The sequence below is a fragment of the Mauremys mutica genome, chromosome 9 (genome assembly GCF_020497125.1).
Source record: "Mauremys mutica isolate MM-2020 ecotype Southern chromosome 9, ASM2049712v1, whole genome shotgun sequence".
NCBI lineage: Eukaryota > Metazoa > Chordata > Testudines > Geoemydidae > Mauremys > Mauremys mutica.
The window spans coordinates 39,173,369-39,188,113 of record NC_059080.1 but is presented as its reverse complement, the minus strand read 5'-3'; the positions used below and the strand labels follow the sequence as shown (position 1 = coordinate 39,188,113).

General features: G+C 50.5%; 1 protein-coding gene across 1 annotated transcript; it reads right to left on the bottom strand.

The window, feature by feature from the left end:
* Window positions 1-425: 425 nt before the first annotated feature.
* Window positions 426-10,834, bottom strand: CNGA2 (cyclic nucleotide gated channel subunit alpha 2). Its single transcript, XM_045029579.1, has 6 exons — window positions 10,716-10,834; window positions 8,716-8,826; window positions 7,877-8,050; window positions 4,622-4,729; window positions 3,437-3,543; window positions 426-2,338 (listed from the first exon to the last, which is right to left on the bottom strand). The coding sequence occupies exons 1-6, from the start codon at window positions 10,826-10,828 to the stop codon at window positions 915-917; spliced, it is 2,037 nt and encodes a 678-aa protein (XP_044885514.1). The 5' UTR covers window positions 10,829-10,834; the 3' UTR covers window positions 426-914.
* Between the last annotated feature and the right edge of the window lie 3,911 nt (window positions 10,835-14,745).

Below are 14,745 nucleotides of genomic sequence, written 5' to 3'. Positions count from 1 at the left end.
ATTCTCCAGGAAAGCATGATCTAGTAAAATGCATCCAGGAAAATTGCTCCTCAACCTCATGAGCCAAGTGCTAAAATACACACAAGGGTGATTCTGCCTATTAAGTAAGATGTTCATACAGGAAACAGCCTGTTCTTACAGCCTGGTAAGGTAGGGAATAGGTTTCTGCTATCCCCACCATCAGCTCCTGTTCAGGGCTATAGTGAGTCTGATCTACAGGGCTATGCTGAACCAGAAGACATTCCATTTGCAGACAGACAAGGCTTGGGCTGGATTCCCCCCTCCCCCATCAGGTTTGAGTCTCTTGAACATATGGACTCAACACTGGAAAAGTAGTATTTACATAACATAGTGTGTGTGTTATAAAAGCAGATACCAAAATACATTAATGAGCATCTGGTTTATGCTTCAGTTTCTCTCTTGCGGTTTAGAAGGACCAGCATTCCCATGAGATAAGGGGCATCCTCCTCACCAGCCCCATCAAAAAAAGGGAGAAGAAGTGAAGATCTCTGACTACATCAATGCTTATGCACCCCCACGTAGGCAATGCCAGGGCCCAAAAGTCCTCATTGACTCCCAGGTGCAAGGCACTGAGTTAATGGGGTCCCGATCTCTAAGGCCAGAAAGAGGCCAGCAGGCTCCCTGCAGGAGCTTGAAGGAAATGTTAGCACAAGCAGAGGTCAGTCTCGTGCTTTTACTGATCTGTGAGGTCTTGGATAAAGGCAGCAAGGAGAGAGAGAAACCTGAGTGAGAGCTACTGGAGTCACCTGACTGCTCTCTACTCAGTTCCCAGCCATCCAAGGCAGCAGCAGCACTTCTATGGGTTCGAGATAAGTCTCATATAAGGCAGTGGGAGCAATGCATTCCTGGAAATACCATCTCAACACCGTGCACAGAGCTAACATCTGTGGCCCTCACTCTTGCCCTTTGAATTTAGCTACTTCTTCCTCCTCCAGGGGGCTGTCTGAGCTGTCTGAGAAGAATTCCTCCTGGTTGTACTGCTTTACCCTGGACTCCAAGGCAGTGATGCGCTGTTTGAGCTTCAGCTGGGCAGCATTGTACTCAGTCAGGAGCCGGGCAAAACGGGTGTGCAGCGTGTTCAGGTGGGACTCCAGCCTCTCCAGCTTCTGCTCAGTGTCCTTCCCTTCCGAGCTCTCTGCAGCCGCAGACTCATCCAGAAGCCCTTCCTTGATCAGGATCTCCCGGCCACGCTCCTCCAGGACCCGCTTGGCATCAGGGTACTCGGTCACTGCTTCCATCAAGTCATCCTTCGACAGGCAGAAGAGATCGGAGTAGCCAAGGCTTCGGATGTTGGCCGTGCGCCGGTTGCCCATTTTGCTCCCTTTGATGTTGAGGATGCTGATCTCGCCAAAGCAGCTTCCTGACGTGAGTAAAGCGTACTGAGTCACGCCATCGTCTGCCACCACCGCCAGCTTTCCTTCCTTGATGATGTACATCTCCTTGCCAATGTCCCCCTTCCGGCAAATGTAATCTCCTGGGCTGAAAACCTGTGGTCGAAGCTTCAGCACTAGCTCCACCAGCAGACCAGCCTCACAGTCCTGGAAGATTCTCACTTTCTTCAAAGTCTCCAGGTGGACGTTGATGGCAATCTCCGCCCTCAGCTTGTCAGGGAGGTTCTTGAGGACCTCACGCTCATCCACAGCCTTCTTGTTGGTCCACAGGTAGTCGAACCACTTGATAACTTTGGCCTCCATGTGCTTGCTGACCTTGCGGAATTGCATGTAGTGCTTGATGGCATCTATCTTGGCCTGGAACTCTGCCCTGGTGGCATTCATGTTGGAGATCATGGAGCCCACATTCCCCACGATGGTGGCGAAGATCAGGACACCAATGAGGAAGTCGACAATGACAAAGAGGTACTCCTCATCGCGCTCCGGGGGCGGGGTCTCCCCAATGGTGGTCAGGGTCAGAGTGGACCAGTAGAGGCAGTAGACATATTCTCTGGCGAGATAGCCATACTCAGGGTCGGTGATATTGGGGTACACCCAGGTGTCTGTCCCAAACCCAATGGCCTTGGAGATGGCATAGTAAATACAGGCGTTCCAATGGATGATTATCAGGATGTAGAGAACCAGGTTGCTGATCCTGAAGATATTTGGGTAGCTGGTTCTGGTCTCGGTCCGGTCGAAGAACTCAAACATGCGGGAGAAGTGCAGCAGCCGGTTGAAGCGTAGTTCAGGCTGATGTAATCCCACTGCAAGGTAGGCCAGGTCTGTTGGCAAGATGGAGAGGACGTCCAGCTTGAATTGTAAGGTGGTGATGTAGTTATCCCGTAGCTTCTTCGGGTCCCTGACCAGCAGACCCTGTTCCAAAAAACCTACCAGAGAAACAAGGGGAAGAATTATCCTGGCTCAGGTATGTTTGTTCTCCTGGATTTGGGGTTGCATTCAACCAACATACACATATAGTAATTAAAATATTTCTAATTCCACCTGATCTGCTCAGTCTACAAGCCTTTGCCAGCCCTCGAGCGCTTCATCTGGAAAAAGCCACAAAAAGGTATTACTTAGGGATTTACTCTGATGACACAGAGATAGGAGGACATACTGATGTTTCTGCCCTGCATATAGTGAATTAGATCAGAGCTCTTCAGTGACAGAGAGAAATTGCAAAGCAGCCAGCTACGTTCTGGGAACATTAAATTCTACCATTTTTCCATTTAGATTACTCATTAACTTAACAGATACCAAACTAGAGACATAGACCTAAAGCTGTGCCCGAATACTAATGGCCATGTGGGTACTTTTGTACAATTATTCATAGGTGAAGTTAAAAGCTGTGGATGATGAATCTTTCATTTTGAAACTTAGTCTATTTTGCAGAGCTTTTAATGAGAGTCTTTCTCCAGAGGCCGTTTCCTGCCAGCTAACACCAAGGTATGGATTAAGCCAGTAGCTCTCAACCTTCCAGACTACTGTACCCCTTTCAGGAGTCAGATTTGCCTTGTGCATCCCCAACTTCATCTCACTTAAAAACAACTTGCTTACAAAAAAATCAGACATCAAAATACAAAAGCGTCACAGCACACTAGTACTGAACAATTGCTGACTGGTTTATTTTTACCATAGAATTATAAAATAAATCAATTGGAATATAAATATTGTACTTACATTTCAGTGTATAGAGCAGTATAAACAAGTCATTGTCTGTATGAAATTTTAGTTTGCACTGACTTTGCTAGTGCTTTGTATGTAGCTGGTTGTAAAACTAGGCAAATATCTAGATGAGTTGATGTACCCTTGGGGGTACGCAGAGGTCTTCCACGGGGTACATGTACCCCTTGTTGAGAACACTGGATTCAGCCACTCCTCCTAAAGGAGCCCCAGATCAGGCCAGCCCCTCACAGCTTATATCAAATCTCGGGTAATGACATTAAAACAAACCCTTCCCAGGCTAGGCTGCCTCTTCTGCTCACCTGTGCGCAGCCGAATGACAATATCGGCGACGTAGATACCGTCTGAGACATAGTCCAGCACCAGCCAGTGGATCCAGTAGTCCCTCTGGAGGTCACTGAAACAGGCTCTGAAGGAGAAGCACATGGCAGTAATTGGGGGGAGGGGTGTTATCAAGATACCGAAACCAACTCACCCCCATCACCTATACTGAACAAAGGTGGATACTGGGTTCCTACAGGCAGTGGTGTCCCAGTGGACGCCAGGGCTGATCTCCGACAGTTGCCAGCCGCTCCCTCGCTCCTCGGAAATTAAGTCCATCATGTCTGGGACATCTGCCCTCCACTAAGCTAAGCAGCAATGCTCTGGAAACTGCCTCCCACACGCAACAGCATAATGCTGCTCTACCCCCCCACACTCGGTTCTTACCAACCCAGCACATACAGCCAGCCTAGCTGGGAGTGGCTTTGCCTTTCCAGAGCCATGACAACAGAAAATGTGGGGTTTTGCCATTGATGCAACAAGATCAAGCACTTCCCCTCTGCCCCCTCATGGCCAGGGTTGGTCTGCCTAAGTTTCCCTCCTTGGACTCCTCAGATATATCCAAGACATTCACAAGTCCAACAGCTGCCTTTCTGGGGGTCTGGCTTGTTAGCATAAAGTTGAAAAATTAACCCAAGAAGACTTCCACCCCGGCCTTACTCCCAGCACAACCCCACCTCCCCACGGGACCGTCTCTTGCATCTCGTCCAGTGGCTCAGAGCAGTAAGGCCTGGCCTGCTTTCTTTGCCCACCTCCCCAAAAGGAAAGCAAAACTTCCAACCAGCACTTTCTACACAGCCACAACTCCCTCCCAGAGGGACCACTGCAGGAGACATTCTTCCTGCAACTTCACTCTGCAGTCACTGCCCCCCAGCTGTCTACTGGCCACTGCTTCCCCCCCACCACACCTCCAATTTAGACCCATGACCACCTCTCACATGATCTAATTCATCCTCTCTGCGCTAGGAGGCAAATCAGCTGCATCACAGGTGGGCCGAGCCCTCTCTCCCTTTGAATGGGCCAGCCACCCAGTGACAAGCAGCCTCAGAAACAAACAATGCAAGACATAAGCCAGTTTTCAGCTGGCCGATGCTGGTCTCAGAGATGGCATCTACGGTGGTGGAAGGGTTACAGAACAGAGTTGCCCTGGAATGCTCCCTACTCACCTTGCCACAAGTAAACACCAGTTGTAAAGGACGGGCACTGCAATGACAAGCAGCCAGTGGTAATACCAGTCTTCAGCAGGATCCACCACAAAGAGCTCCCATTTCTTCCTGAAAATAGAAACCAAGGCAACTAGGGCATCGGAGACTGAATGTGGTTAACAGCACAAGCAGCATCAATTACAGCTTGGTTTAATTATCATATCGAGCACTGAGCCCCTTTCATCTAAAAAGCACTAAGCACCTGCCAAGGTTGCTCAGTTAACCATCCCCCACCCAACACCCTTTTGCAGTAGGTAAAAAATGAGCTCAGTCAATTTACAGATGGGGAAACTGAGGCACAGAGCGGCTAACTGACTTGCCCAAAGTCATGCAGCAAGTCAGTGGCAGAATCAGGAATTTGATTTCCAAGCTGCTGTTGCCATCACTAGACAACATGCTCTCTCATATAGAATGTTGGGACAGTATGTGTCAGTATAATAGATGCAGCTCCGAGATAGTTTATAACTCTAGTATTGATTAGGGCAGAGTGAAATGCATGTCCATGCAGTTTAGGGGCATACAAGGCACCACACTAAGGAAGGAAGTGGGTTGCTGTGGCAGCTAGTACTATGGAATTGCCATTTCCGTTCTGCTGCATGCTGCCTGCAGTCTGCTCACTGAATCGCTTGGTCCAGCCTTTGAACTGTTCCCAAGCATTTGATCCTGCTTATCTAGGGACTGAGCAGTAAGATGTGTGTGCTGCAATTGCTAGATTTCACTGGAGGAGAGAGGGGACAGAAACTCTGCTTCCCAACTGATAGGCTTGTCTCTCTTTCACTCTGTGCCAAGAGGACAAAATTCCCTCCAGCCTTTGAGTTTACAAAAATCCCTCCCAGAAATAGAAAACAACTCATTTGCCAACAAATTTCACTGTTTTCCATGTGGCAATTGCCAGTTCTCTCACCCTCCAGTGCTGCTTCTGCCACCTTCAAAACCAGCATCTTCTGGCCTTTTGTTTATGCCTCTAGTTTTGCACAGCACAGGCATCATCAGCAGGAATGCACCGAGCTTTGGGAATAACGCATTTGGCAAAGCCTGGAGAGCAGGTTCTCACATGGTTTTGGTAGGGCCACAACAACGGTGATTGTTCAACATGGCTCTAAAAATGGTTCAAGTGTTTTCAGAGAAACAAACTGTCTTCTACTGTATCTGCACATCACATAGCTGATCTCACAGGCACCTAAGTCACCAGCTCCCAAACTGTGGGTCATGACCCCAAATGAGGTTGTGCCATCAGCAGGGTTGCACTGATCCCTAGTGTGGACATAGGTGCTGGAACTAGGGATGCTGCCACATCCCCTGGCTTGAAGTGGTTTCCATTATATACAGGGTTTACAGTTTGGTTCAATGGCTCTCAGCACCCCCACTGTACAAAATTGTTCCAGCACCCCTGAGTGTGGAGGATATCATTTTGCTTTGTACATCGCGTATGGCGCCTGCAGGGTCACGATGTATGGAGGATGCCATTTTGCTCTATGAACCCCTGGTAGTCATCATGGATCGGTCAGCCCCAACGGGAAATAATTGCTTGAGGATGCCAAAATGCTGTGTCACAACATCACATTAGTGACAATGTCATGACAGGTATTGGGTTGATCTCTGTCCCCAATCTCTGGCCAATGAGATATTTCTCCCTAGAAAATGATGGAAATGGGAAACCCTCACCCTTAGTCATCCCTGTGTGCACCAGGTGGCCAGGGAACCCATCCTGAATTTACAAATCCTCAAATGGAGTAATGGCCCCACATAACTACAGGCCGGCAAACATGTAACAACCACCATCTTTGCCATCCTGTCATATAACATTATGGTGACATTTTGTTGCACCACAACAAGCAGATGCAGACAGATTTTGCCTGCAAGCCAAACCTCAGCAAGGTGGCAGCCCCCTGTCCAGAGCTCATTCTGGTTGAAGAACCTCACTGTACCCCTTCAGAATATACTCCAATTCCATCTCTCTGTATTCGAGTTCTAAGCCTATTGCCTCTGATAATTAACAAGATACCCTTGACCTCGCAGGGCAGAACATTTTCTTCTCTGCCTATTAAAGTCTCAGATACAAGCCTCTGACATTTTTCTCCTGCAGAAAACAATCATTTCTCAGTGTTCTAATTACCATTTATAATGGAGGGGTCCAGACTAGTCAATGAGCTTTGCCCTTTAATTATAGAGAGGAAGAAAAGCCAGGTTACTGTTTTTCACCATGTGAGTGTGTGTAGAGCAGATGAAAGGACTGGATTTGAAAGAGCCTTTTAGAGAACTAGCCCTCAAAGTATGTTCTGGCAGAAGGCTTGGGCAAGGAACACACTTCCCTTCCTCTCCTGCAGATGATGAAACAAGACTTGCAAATACAGCATCAGCTGGGTGACTCACTCACTGTCAAAATCCCCCGGGGAGTTCCTCCTGGAAGGAGCTACTGCTGATGAGAGGTAGCTAGGCCTAATAGCTGCAGTTTGGGTTGGGGAGCTGGGAGACTAGAGATCATTTCAAACTTTGCCTCAGACTTCCAATTTGAGCTTAAACACTCAAAACCAGGGGCTCTCAGCCAGGGGATCATGAACAGCCACACTTCCTTCCCATATTGTGACATGGAAGAGTGGTCATGGCAAGATCGGAAGCGGGTCCTGGTGTAGAAAAGGGGGCCACCGTATGGAAAAGATAGCAGACCAGTGCTATAAGCCTTAGTTTTGCCTTCTATAAAATGGGGACACTACGACTTACAGACCCTTATAAAGTGCTTTGAGACCCTGTGATCAGGATGTGCCAGCTGTGAGCACTGTGGCAGATATAAGTGATTAGTGTAAGGGTCTAGTACAGAATCAGGGATGGCATGTGAGACTAGACAGCGAGTAAAGGGTGTGCACCAACTACAGGTGCAGGTGCCCACATCTGGGCAATGGATTGGGCACAACTTGCATATACTTCCCCTACCAGGGCCCAGTACCAGCTTCCAGACAGTAAACACACTGATACCAAACTGTTCAGAAACAGGGTTAACCGAGCTGGGTCTGGTCCTCTGACATAGCACAGCATGGTGACCCCAGTCACCTCTAGTTCATGCAACCGTCCCACTTGTATCAGGGCACACAATCAAATCACTTAGCCCCCTTCATCGTGGGAGAGAGGAGCCCAGAGGGTGGGGGGGGGGAAAAGAGGTCTACCACATACAAGAAACATTTCCCTTTCTGCCAAGACGTTTTAGAGAAAAAACTCTACTTTTTGCGTTTGCTGCCATCGTTTTCTTGGTCCCCTTGGGCATTGCCATCTCCTTCGGTCACCGTCTGGAGCTCCGGGCCATGGAACCTCTCGAGAAACGAGTCTGGCCTTTGCTCCTCCTCCCGCAAGCCTTTGTTAGCCCAGTCTCTGAGCACCACGACCAGCCGGACTATCCTGGCCAGGGAGAGAAGAAGTCAGAGTCAGGAGTCTGTGCCGTGACAGAAAATAACATTCCCAGCCAGCACATTGTTCAGCGGCGTCGCTGTGCAGTCCCAAGTGCAGCTGCATGGGTGCTGGTGGACTGTGCACACCTAAGCCAAATGCCCATTCTAAGCCATGGACATACAGCATGAGCACCCTCCAGCCCCCTGGGCTCACTTGCTCGGCATTCTAGCCCTCCACACAGCTGGACACGCTTATTGCATGCCAGGTGAACCTGTACAAAAAACAGCAAGTCTGAATCCAAGATCTTCAGCCCCTGTAAAGCCAATGGGATCCGGTGTGGTGCCAAACGTCCCCAACTCCCACTGAATGCAGCGAGACAGGAGGGCGCTCAGCTCAGCAAAGGATTAGGCCCTAAGCCAGGAAAATGTCACCTCTTCAGGGGGTGAATGAAAAGGCCACAGTTGTAACAGAGCCCACTTTGCCGAGTGCGGCTGGAAAAGGATTTGCCAGAGGTGACAGGTTAATACTTAACTTTGTAAGCACAGAGCAGCTGGGCCCAAACATGCTGGTCATCTGGAACCCCACACAGCCCCTGCAAAAGCAGTGGTGGTTGAACAGTACTCAGTGCTCAACCCTTCATCCTCCACCTGGCTACATCCCACAGGCACATGTACCTGGACAGAGCTCCTCTCCCTTGGAAGGTGGAGCGGTCTGGCTGATCTGCATTGTCCAACGCAGCCACCCTCTGCAGCTCTGAGGAGGTATCATCACCTGCAGACCGGGCTCTGCAGAAGAGAAAAGAGATCAGGATAACACTCTGCTTGCTCGGTGTCCACCACCAGTTACGTTAGATGAACTAGACCCCGAGGGAAGAAGAGAAGAGACCTGACATCATCAAGATCCTGCCCTCCTGCTTCCCAGCCCTCTGCTCCTTGACATGTGTGATTGCCTAGGGTCCCCAGTTAATTCAGACATGGACTTCCCCCTCACACACCTGTGCTAGAACTGTTATTTCAATCCTTGATTTCCTCCACTCAGCCTGGAGAGGTTGTTCATGGTAATATCATCTCCTCAGTGTTCCCCTCCAAGCACGTGAGCCCACTTGGCTTTCTGTGGAGAATAGGGTGGGTGTCCAGGAGGAGCTGGAGTAAAGTGACCAGGCTACTTGCACAGTGAGGTCTGGATTTCCCTTTGGATACTCACTGGTTTCGCCAGCCCCTGGGGTATGTGTTCAATGGTAAAGCCCTGATTCTGAGAGGGAGGATGGTCCAACCATTAGGGTGCTAGCCTGTGATTCAGGGGACAGGTGTTCAGTCCTTGCTCCCCCAGAGACGGCCGGTGTGATCCTGGGTAAGTCACTTAGCTTTCCGTGCCTCTGTCCCCATCTGTACAATAGGGATAACTGCACTGCCCTGCCTCGCAGATGTCTGCGAGGGTAAATACATTAATGATTATGAGATGCTCAGATACTAGCATATTATTGTTACTCTTCCTCCCTGGCTCTACGGAGCACAGAAGTCCTTGGCTCCTCTCACAGTTTGCCCCCACCTCTCTCTATCTTCCGCTAGGTCGGCCACCAGGCTGCACACCACAAAGACAGGCTCAGCCGGCCTGCCTTCCAGCATCCTAACCATGTGCCCTGCCCACTGAAATCACTGGGGCTTCTTCACTACATTTACTATTCTTGGTCCATAAACCTTGTGCGAGTCCCTGTTAGATCTTCTGCATGTGTCAGTCTCCCTCACTGGCCCCAAAATTCATCTCAACACTTCATTTTTAAAGGTAATTAGCATCTTTCTTCCTTCTTAGTCAGTGCCCGGGCTCACGTCCGTATAAAACTACCATCCTTGTGCATCTAAAGCTTGGGCTCTCTCAGTAGTAGTTTGGAGCTGAACATTCCCTGCTGAGCAAAGTAACAGGTATTCCCGCTCTGTAACTGGGCCTTACTTTCTTCTCTCACCGAACTCTTCTTGGGCATCCGTGTGCATAGGTATTGAATCTGTCTAACTTGTTACTATTTCAATGGGGGCATATAAGTATCTAAGACGGATAGCACCTTCAGTGTTATTGACTACAGTAGGAGAGGTTGGGACCTCTCAGCAGCATTCCCCAAAGCTCCAATACATTTTAAGTAGGTGGTGTCTGCACCTTTTTCTAACACAGGGCACATACTGTGGGCATTGCCTGACCCACACAGAGCCTTCCTGGGATCTGCCCAATGCCTCAGCCAGGACTGGAACTCCAAATCTAAGCCTCATCCCTCAGGCTCCTACCTGGATTCTTCCTGCAGGACCCACCACTCTCTGGCCTGAGAGAAAACGACTCGGCCTTTATCTTCGGGAGCAGCATTAACAAGACACTATCTGGTCTGCCTGCCAGGCTGAGCCAGCAGAATAGCTCTGATCCCCCTTCAAAACTGGGTGTCCAAGATACACCTTCACACACACACACACTTTTTCCATATTGACTAGAGGTTCCCTATACCACTCTGGTTGCTTTCAATTTAAGTTCCCCTAGAGCTGGGTTGTGCTGTCCAGATCCCTCTATTATGACATGCCTGAGAGGGCCAGATACCTCCCAAAGGAGTCTGAGGCCCATCTCTCCTTTCACCCCTACTAATAGACTCCCCTTCTCTAGCAGACCGTTCCTGTTCCAAACTGAAGAGCAGCCTGACCTGCTGGAGCCGAGCTCGGTCCGCTCCGGATCATCTTCAGTACTGGTTGTGACGGACAACCGGGGAGGGCGGCTGGCAGGCGAATTCTTCAGACCATTACTCTGTCCCTTCATCCTCCATGTGAGAAAGCCACCGGCATGAACCCTGCCCCAGGAAGCAAGAAAGAGCAGAAAATAAGATCTGAAACATATGGCATGGCACACACATAACACACCCCATGCAGGGCTGTCCCCAACCCCCTGTACACAGCACTCGTGAAGGCTTCTGCTATTGGAAGAGGATGCATCCAAGAACAAAGGCTTTGCTGACCCGGATCATACTAAAAGGGCATTCCTCATTGTGCCTCCAGCAGTAGCCTCTACTGGAGGAAGATTAAATTTACCCACAATGCATTTCATCTAGGGTTGCCAGGTGTCTGGTTTTCGACCGGAATGCCCAGTTGAAAAGGGACCCTGGCAGGCCGTTAGCAGTCCGGTTGGCAGTGCAGCGCTGGCCCGGAGCTAAGGCAGGCTCCCTGCCTGCCCTAGCTCCGCGCAGCTCCTGGAAGCAGCCACCAGGTCCTTGCGGCCCCTAGGAGCATGCCCAGCCAGGGAGGCTCCACGTGCTGCCTTCACCCCAGTACCGGCTCCACAGCTCCCATTGGCCAGGAACTGCGACCAGTAGGAGCTGCAGGGGTGGCGCCTGCAGACACAAGAGTTGCGCACAGAACCTCCCTGGCCACCAAGACGCCTAGGGGCTGCAGGGACCTGGTGGTTGCTTCCTGGGAGCCATGTTAAGTGCCACAGGGACCTCAAACTCCAAACCCTCTCCCACACCCCAAACCACTGCCCCAGCCCAGAGTCCCCCCCCATATCCAAACTCCTTTCTGGAGCCTGCGTCCCATACACACACCCCAACTCCAACCTCATGCCCCAGCTCTGAGCCACCTCCTGCACCCCAAACCCTTCATCGCCAACCAGGGTCCTTACCCCTGCACACACACCCCAACCCCCATCCTGGAGCCCCCTCCCACACCCTGAACCCCTCATTTCTGGCCCCACCCAGAGCCTGCACCCCCATCCCAGAGATCATACCCCCTGCACCCCAATACCCTGCCCCAGCTGGTGCCCTCTCCTGCACTCCAAACCCCTCATTCCCAGCCCCACCCCAGAGCCCACACCCCCAGTCAGAGCCCTCACCCCCACCCACACAAACTCCCCGTGCCAATCCGGGGAAAGTGAGTGAGGGTGGGGGAGAGTGAGCAATGGAGGGAGTGGGGATGAAGCGAGCGGGGGCAGGGCCTCAGAGGAGGGGCAGGGTGGGGGTGTTCAGTTTTGTGCCATTAGAAAGACGGCAACCCTAATTTCATCTTCACAGGCGGCTATCCCAAACCATGGTTTTGTGAATATATCTCATCATGTACTATCCACATGCAGGCTTGGGGTTAACCCACGGGGCTGGAAACAGGAAGTCTGGGTTCTAGACTCCCCAAGGGGCTGTCAGCAAAGTAGTTAATCTCTGTGCTTGGTAGTTTCCCCATCTGTAGTCTAGCAAGAACCACACTTACTAGCCTGTCTCATGGGACATGGCTGGGAGCGGTCTTTTGACCGTCTTTTAAAAGCACATGCATCTCCTGACAAGGGTACAGAGAGATCACATGAGGCAGAGGAAAAATTGTCTCCTCTCTGTCCTGATCTTTCCCTATTTCTCCCCATTTTCCTCTTCCTTAATCTCTGCCTCTCTCTCTCTTCCTCCCTGCCCCCTTCCTCTTTTGCTCCTCTCGGCTTCTTCCATGCCTCCCTCCCTTCCCCCATCCCCCTCCCTCATGGCCCTGTGCTGTGTGAGTGGAAAGATGCTCTCGCACTAGCTCTCATCTTTGCACCGTTACCAGGGTGATGGCGTCAACATCAAGCACTGCCCTAACAACAGGTGCCAGCTGCTCCAGGGGCTGCAACCTCAGCAAGGTAATGAGGCCCCCCAGAGGCAGCGTGCAGGGAGGAGCAGCTCCTTCAACCCCCCGCCCCCTTGTGAATACTCAATAGTTATGAAAGCAGAAGACTCCAGGCAGTGAAGAAAGTCAAAGCTACCCTGTCTTGCAGCCAGGGCTGGCAGCGCCTGGTACCTGTTTGCTTACAAAGAAACCTGACCTGCAAGGCAGCACAACAGCCCGGAAGTTCGCCCAGCAAGCCACGAGCCTCATCAGGCACAAGTTCTCTGCCGCGTTTGAAATTAAGGCTAGTCATTAAAATGGGCCTTTCTGAGCCTCTGACTAGCAGCTGTCACTGCCCTGCTCCAGATAGCAGCAGGGAAACCATAACAGATACATGAACAATGCTGCGGAGTTGTTAGAGCAGGGGGGTCTTCCGGTTTATCATGGTGTGCACCACATCTTAGTAGAGAGACTGCTGCCCTCCCGCCAGTCACGACTCCGGAATTTCCCTGTGGCAACAACGGCACCAGGATTCTTTTAATGCAATTTAGCAGTTGGAAACCAGGAAGAGACTCAGCCCAGCTCTCCCCAGCAAGTGCCCCATAGACCAGTTCTGTATTAGACAGTAACAGCTTGTTTTATTTCTAGGGGGAGGAGGGAAGATTTTATACCCCCCCCCAGAATAATCCCCAATTCACCTTTATAATGCACCCAGGGCTAAGCTTTGTCCCCTTGGTCACTCAAAGTTTTAGTGCAGTGTCTCACAGGCGGTCAGTTCATCCCCTTTGAACTGTTTAAATATCTAGGCAGAGACTCAGAGGGTGGGAAGTTTGTCCTTATACCTGATGAACTGTGCAGAGTGGAACCATCTGCCCATGATACAGAAGCAAAAACGGGTCTTAAGATGCACAGGGTGAACGAACCATTCCAGAGAACTCATATTCAAGTGGGTCCAAGCCCCCCGTCCCTTACATTATAATACCATTTGAACCAATGATGGCTCAAGGATTGTGTAGCTGGACAGAGCCCGCTGTGTTGTTTACTGGTCCTTAAATAAACCTCTGACTGGCACAGAATCTCAGATCCTCCAGAATAAAAACTCCATGTCCTCAAATGAATTGGGGAACAGCCCCAGGTGGAACCTGCCCTATCTCAGGTAGCATGGAGGCAGGAGATGCAGGAGCTAAGGGATCTGACCATGCCAGGCAGCTTTGCTCTCCTTCTGCTACCCAGAAAGTTATGACATCTGCCCCCAGACTCAGGAGATACAGCTCAGTTTAACTAGGGGTCCAGCTTCAAACAGGGCAGCTGCTCCAATTCAAGCAGATGCTTAGAAGTAGCATCTCAGCTGGCTCTGCCGTTTCATCTTTTCCAGGTCCTGCAGCACGCTGCTGAAGTCCTCGTACATCACGCCCCTCCCCAACACACCTGAATCCTGACTGGGGCAGTCACTGCAGCAGAGGAGAAGAAGGGTGTTTGGGTTCCAGGCCGCACTCTCTGCTGAGACTGCCTACAAATAAGCCAGGCAGTGCCAATTCTGGTTTCTTCGGTATGAACACCTGTCCCTTAGGAATGGAACCGAGAACACAAAACTCACATCGCAGAGGCCACCATACAGGAGCTTAGACATAAAAAAAAAAAAGAAAAAAAGAAAAAAAAAAAAAGAAAAAACTCCACACTCCCCTACAAAGTTCTGGAGCCCTCCAGTCTCTTAGCAGAGAGAGTAACGTTCTGGTGGGGCGGGGTGCAAACTGGTTTCCAAGTGCTAACCTCCTGCTCCCACTGCCAGTGTCTCTCTGCTGAGACTGCCTACAAATAAGCCAGGCAGTGCCAATTCTGGTTTCTTCGGTATGAACACCTGTCCCTTAGGAATGGAACCGAGAACACAAAACTCACATCGCAGAGGCCACCATACAGGAGCTTAGACATAAAAAAAAAAGAAAAAAAAAAAAAGAAAAAACTCCACACTCCCCAACAAAGTTCTGGAGCCCTCCAGTCTCTTAGCAGAGAGAGTAACGTTCTGGTGGGGCGGGGTGCAAACTGGTTTCCAAGTGCTAACCTCCTGCTCCCACTGCCAGTGTCTCCCAGCATTATTTCCCAGTCAATGTTACTGTGCCCATT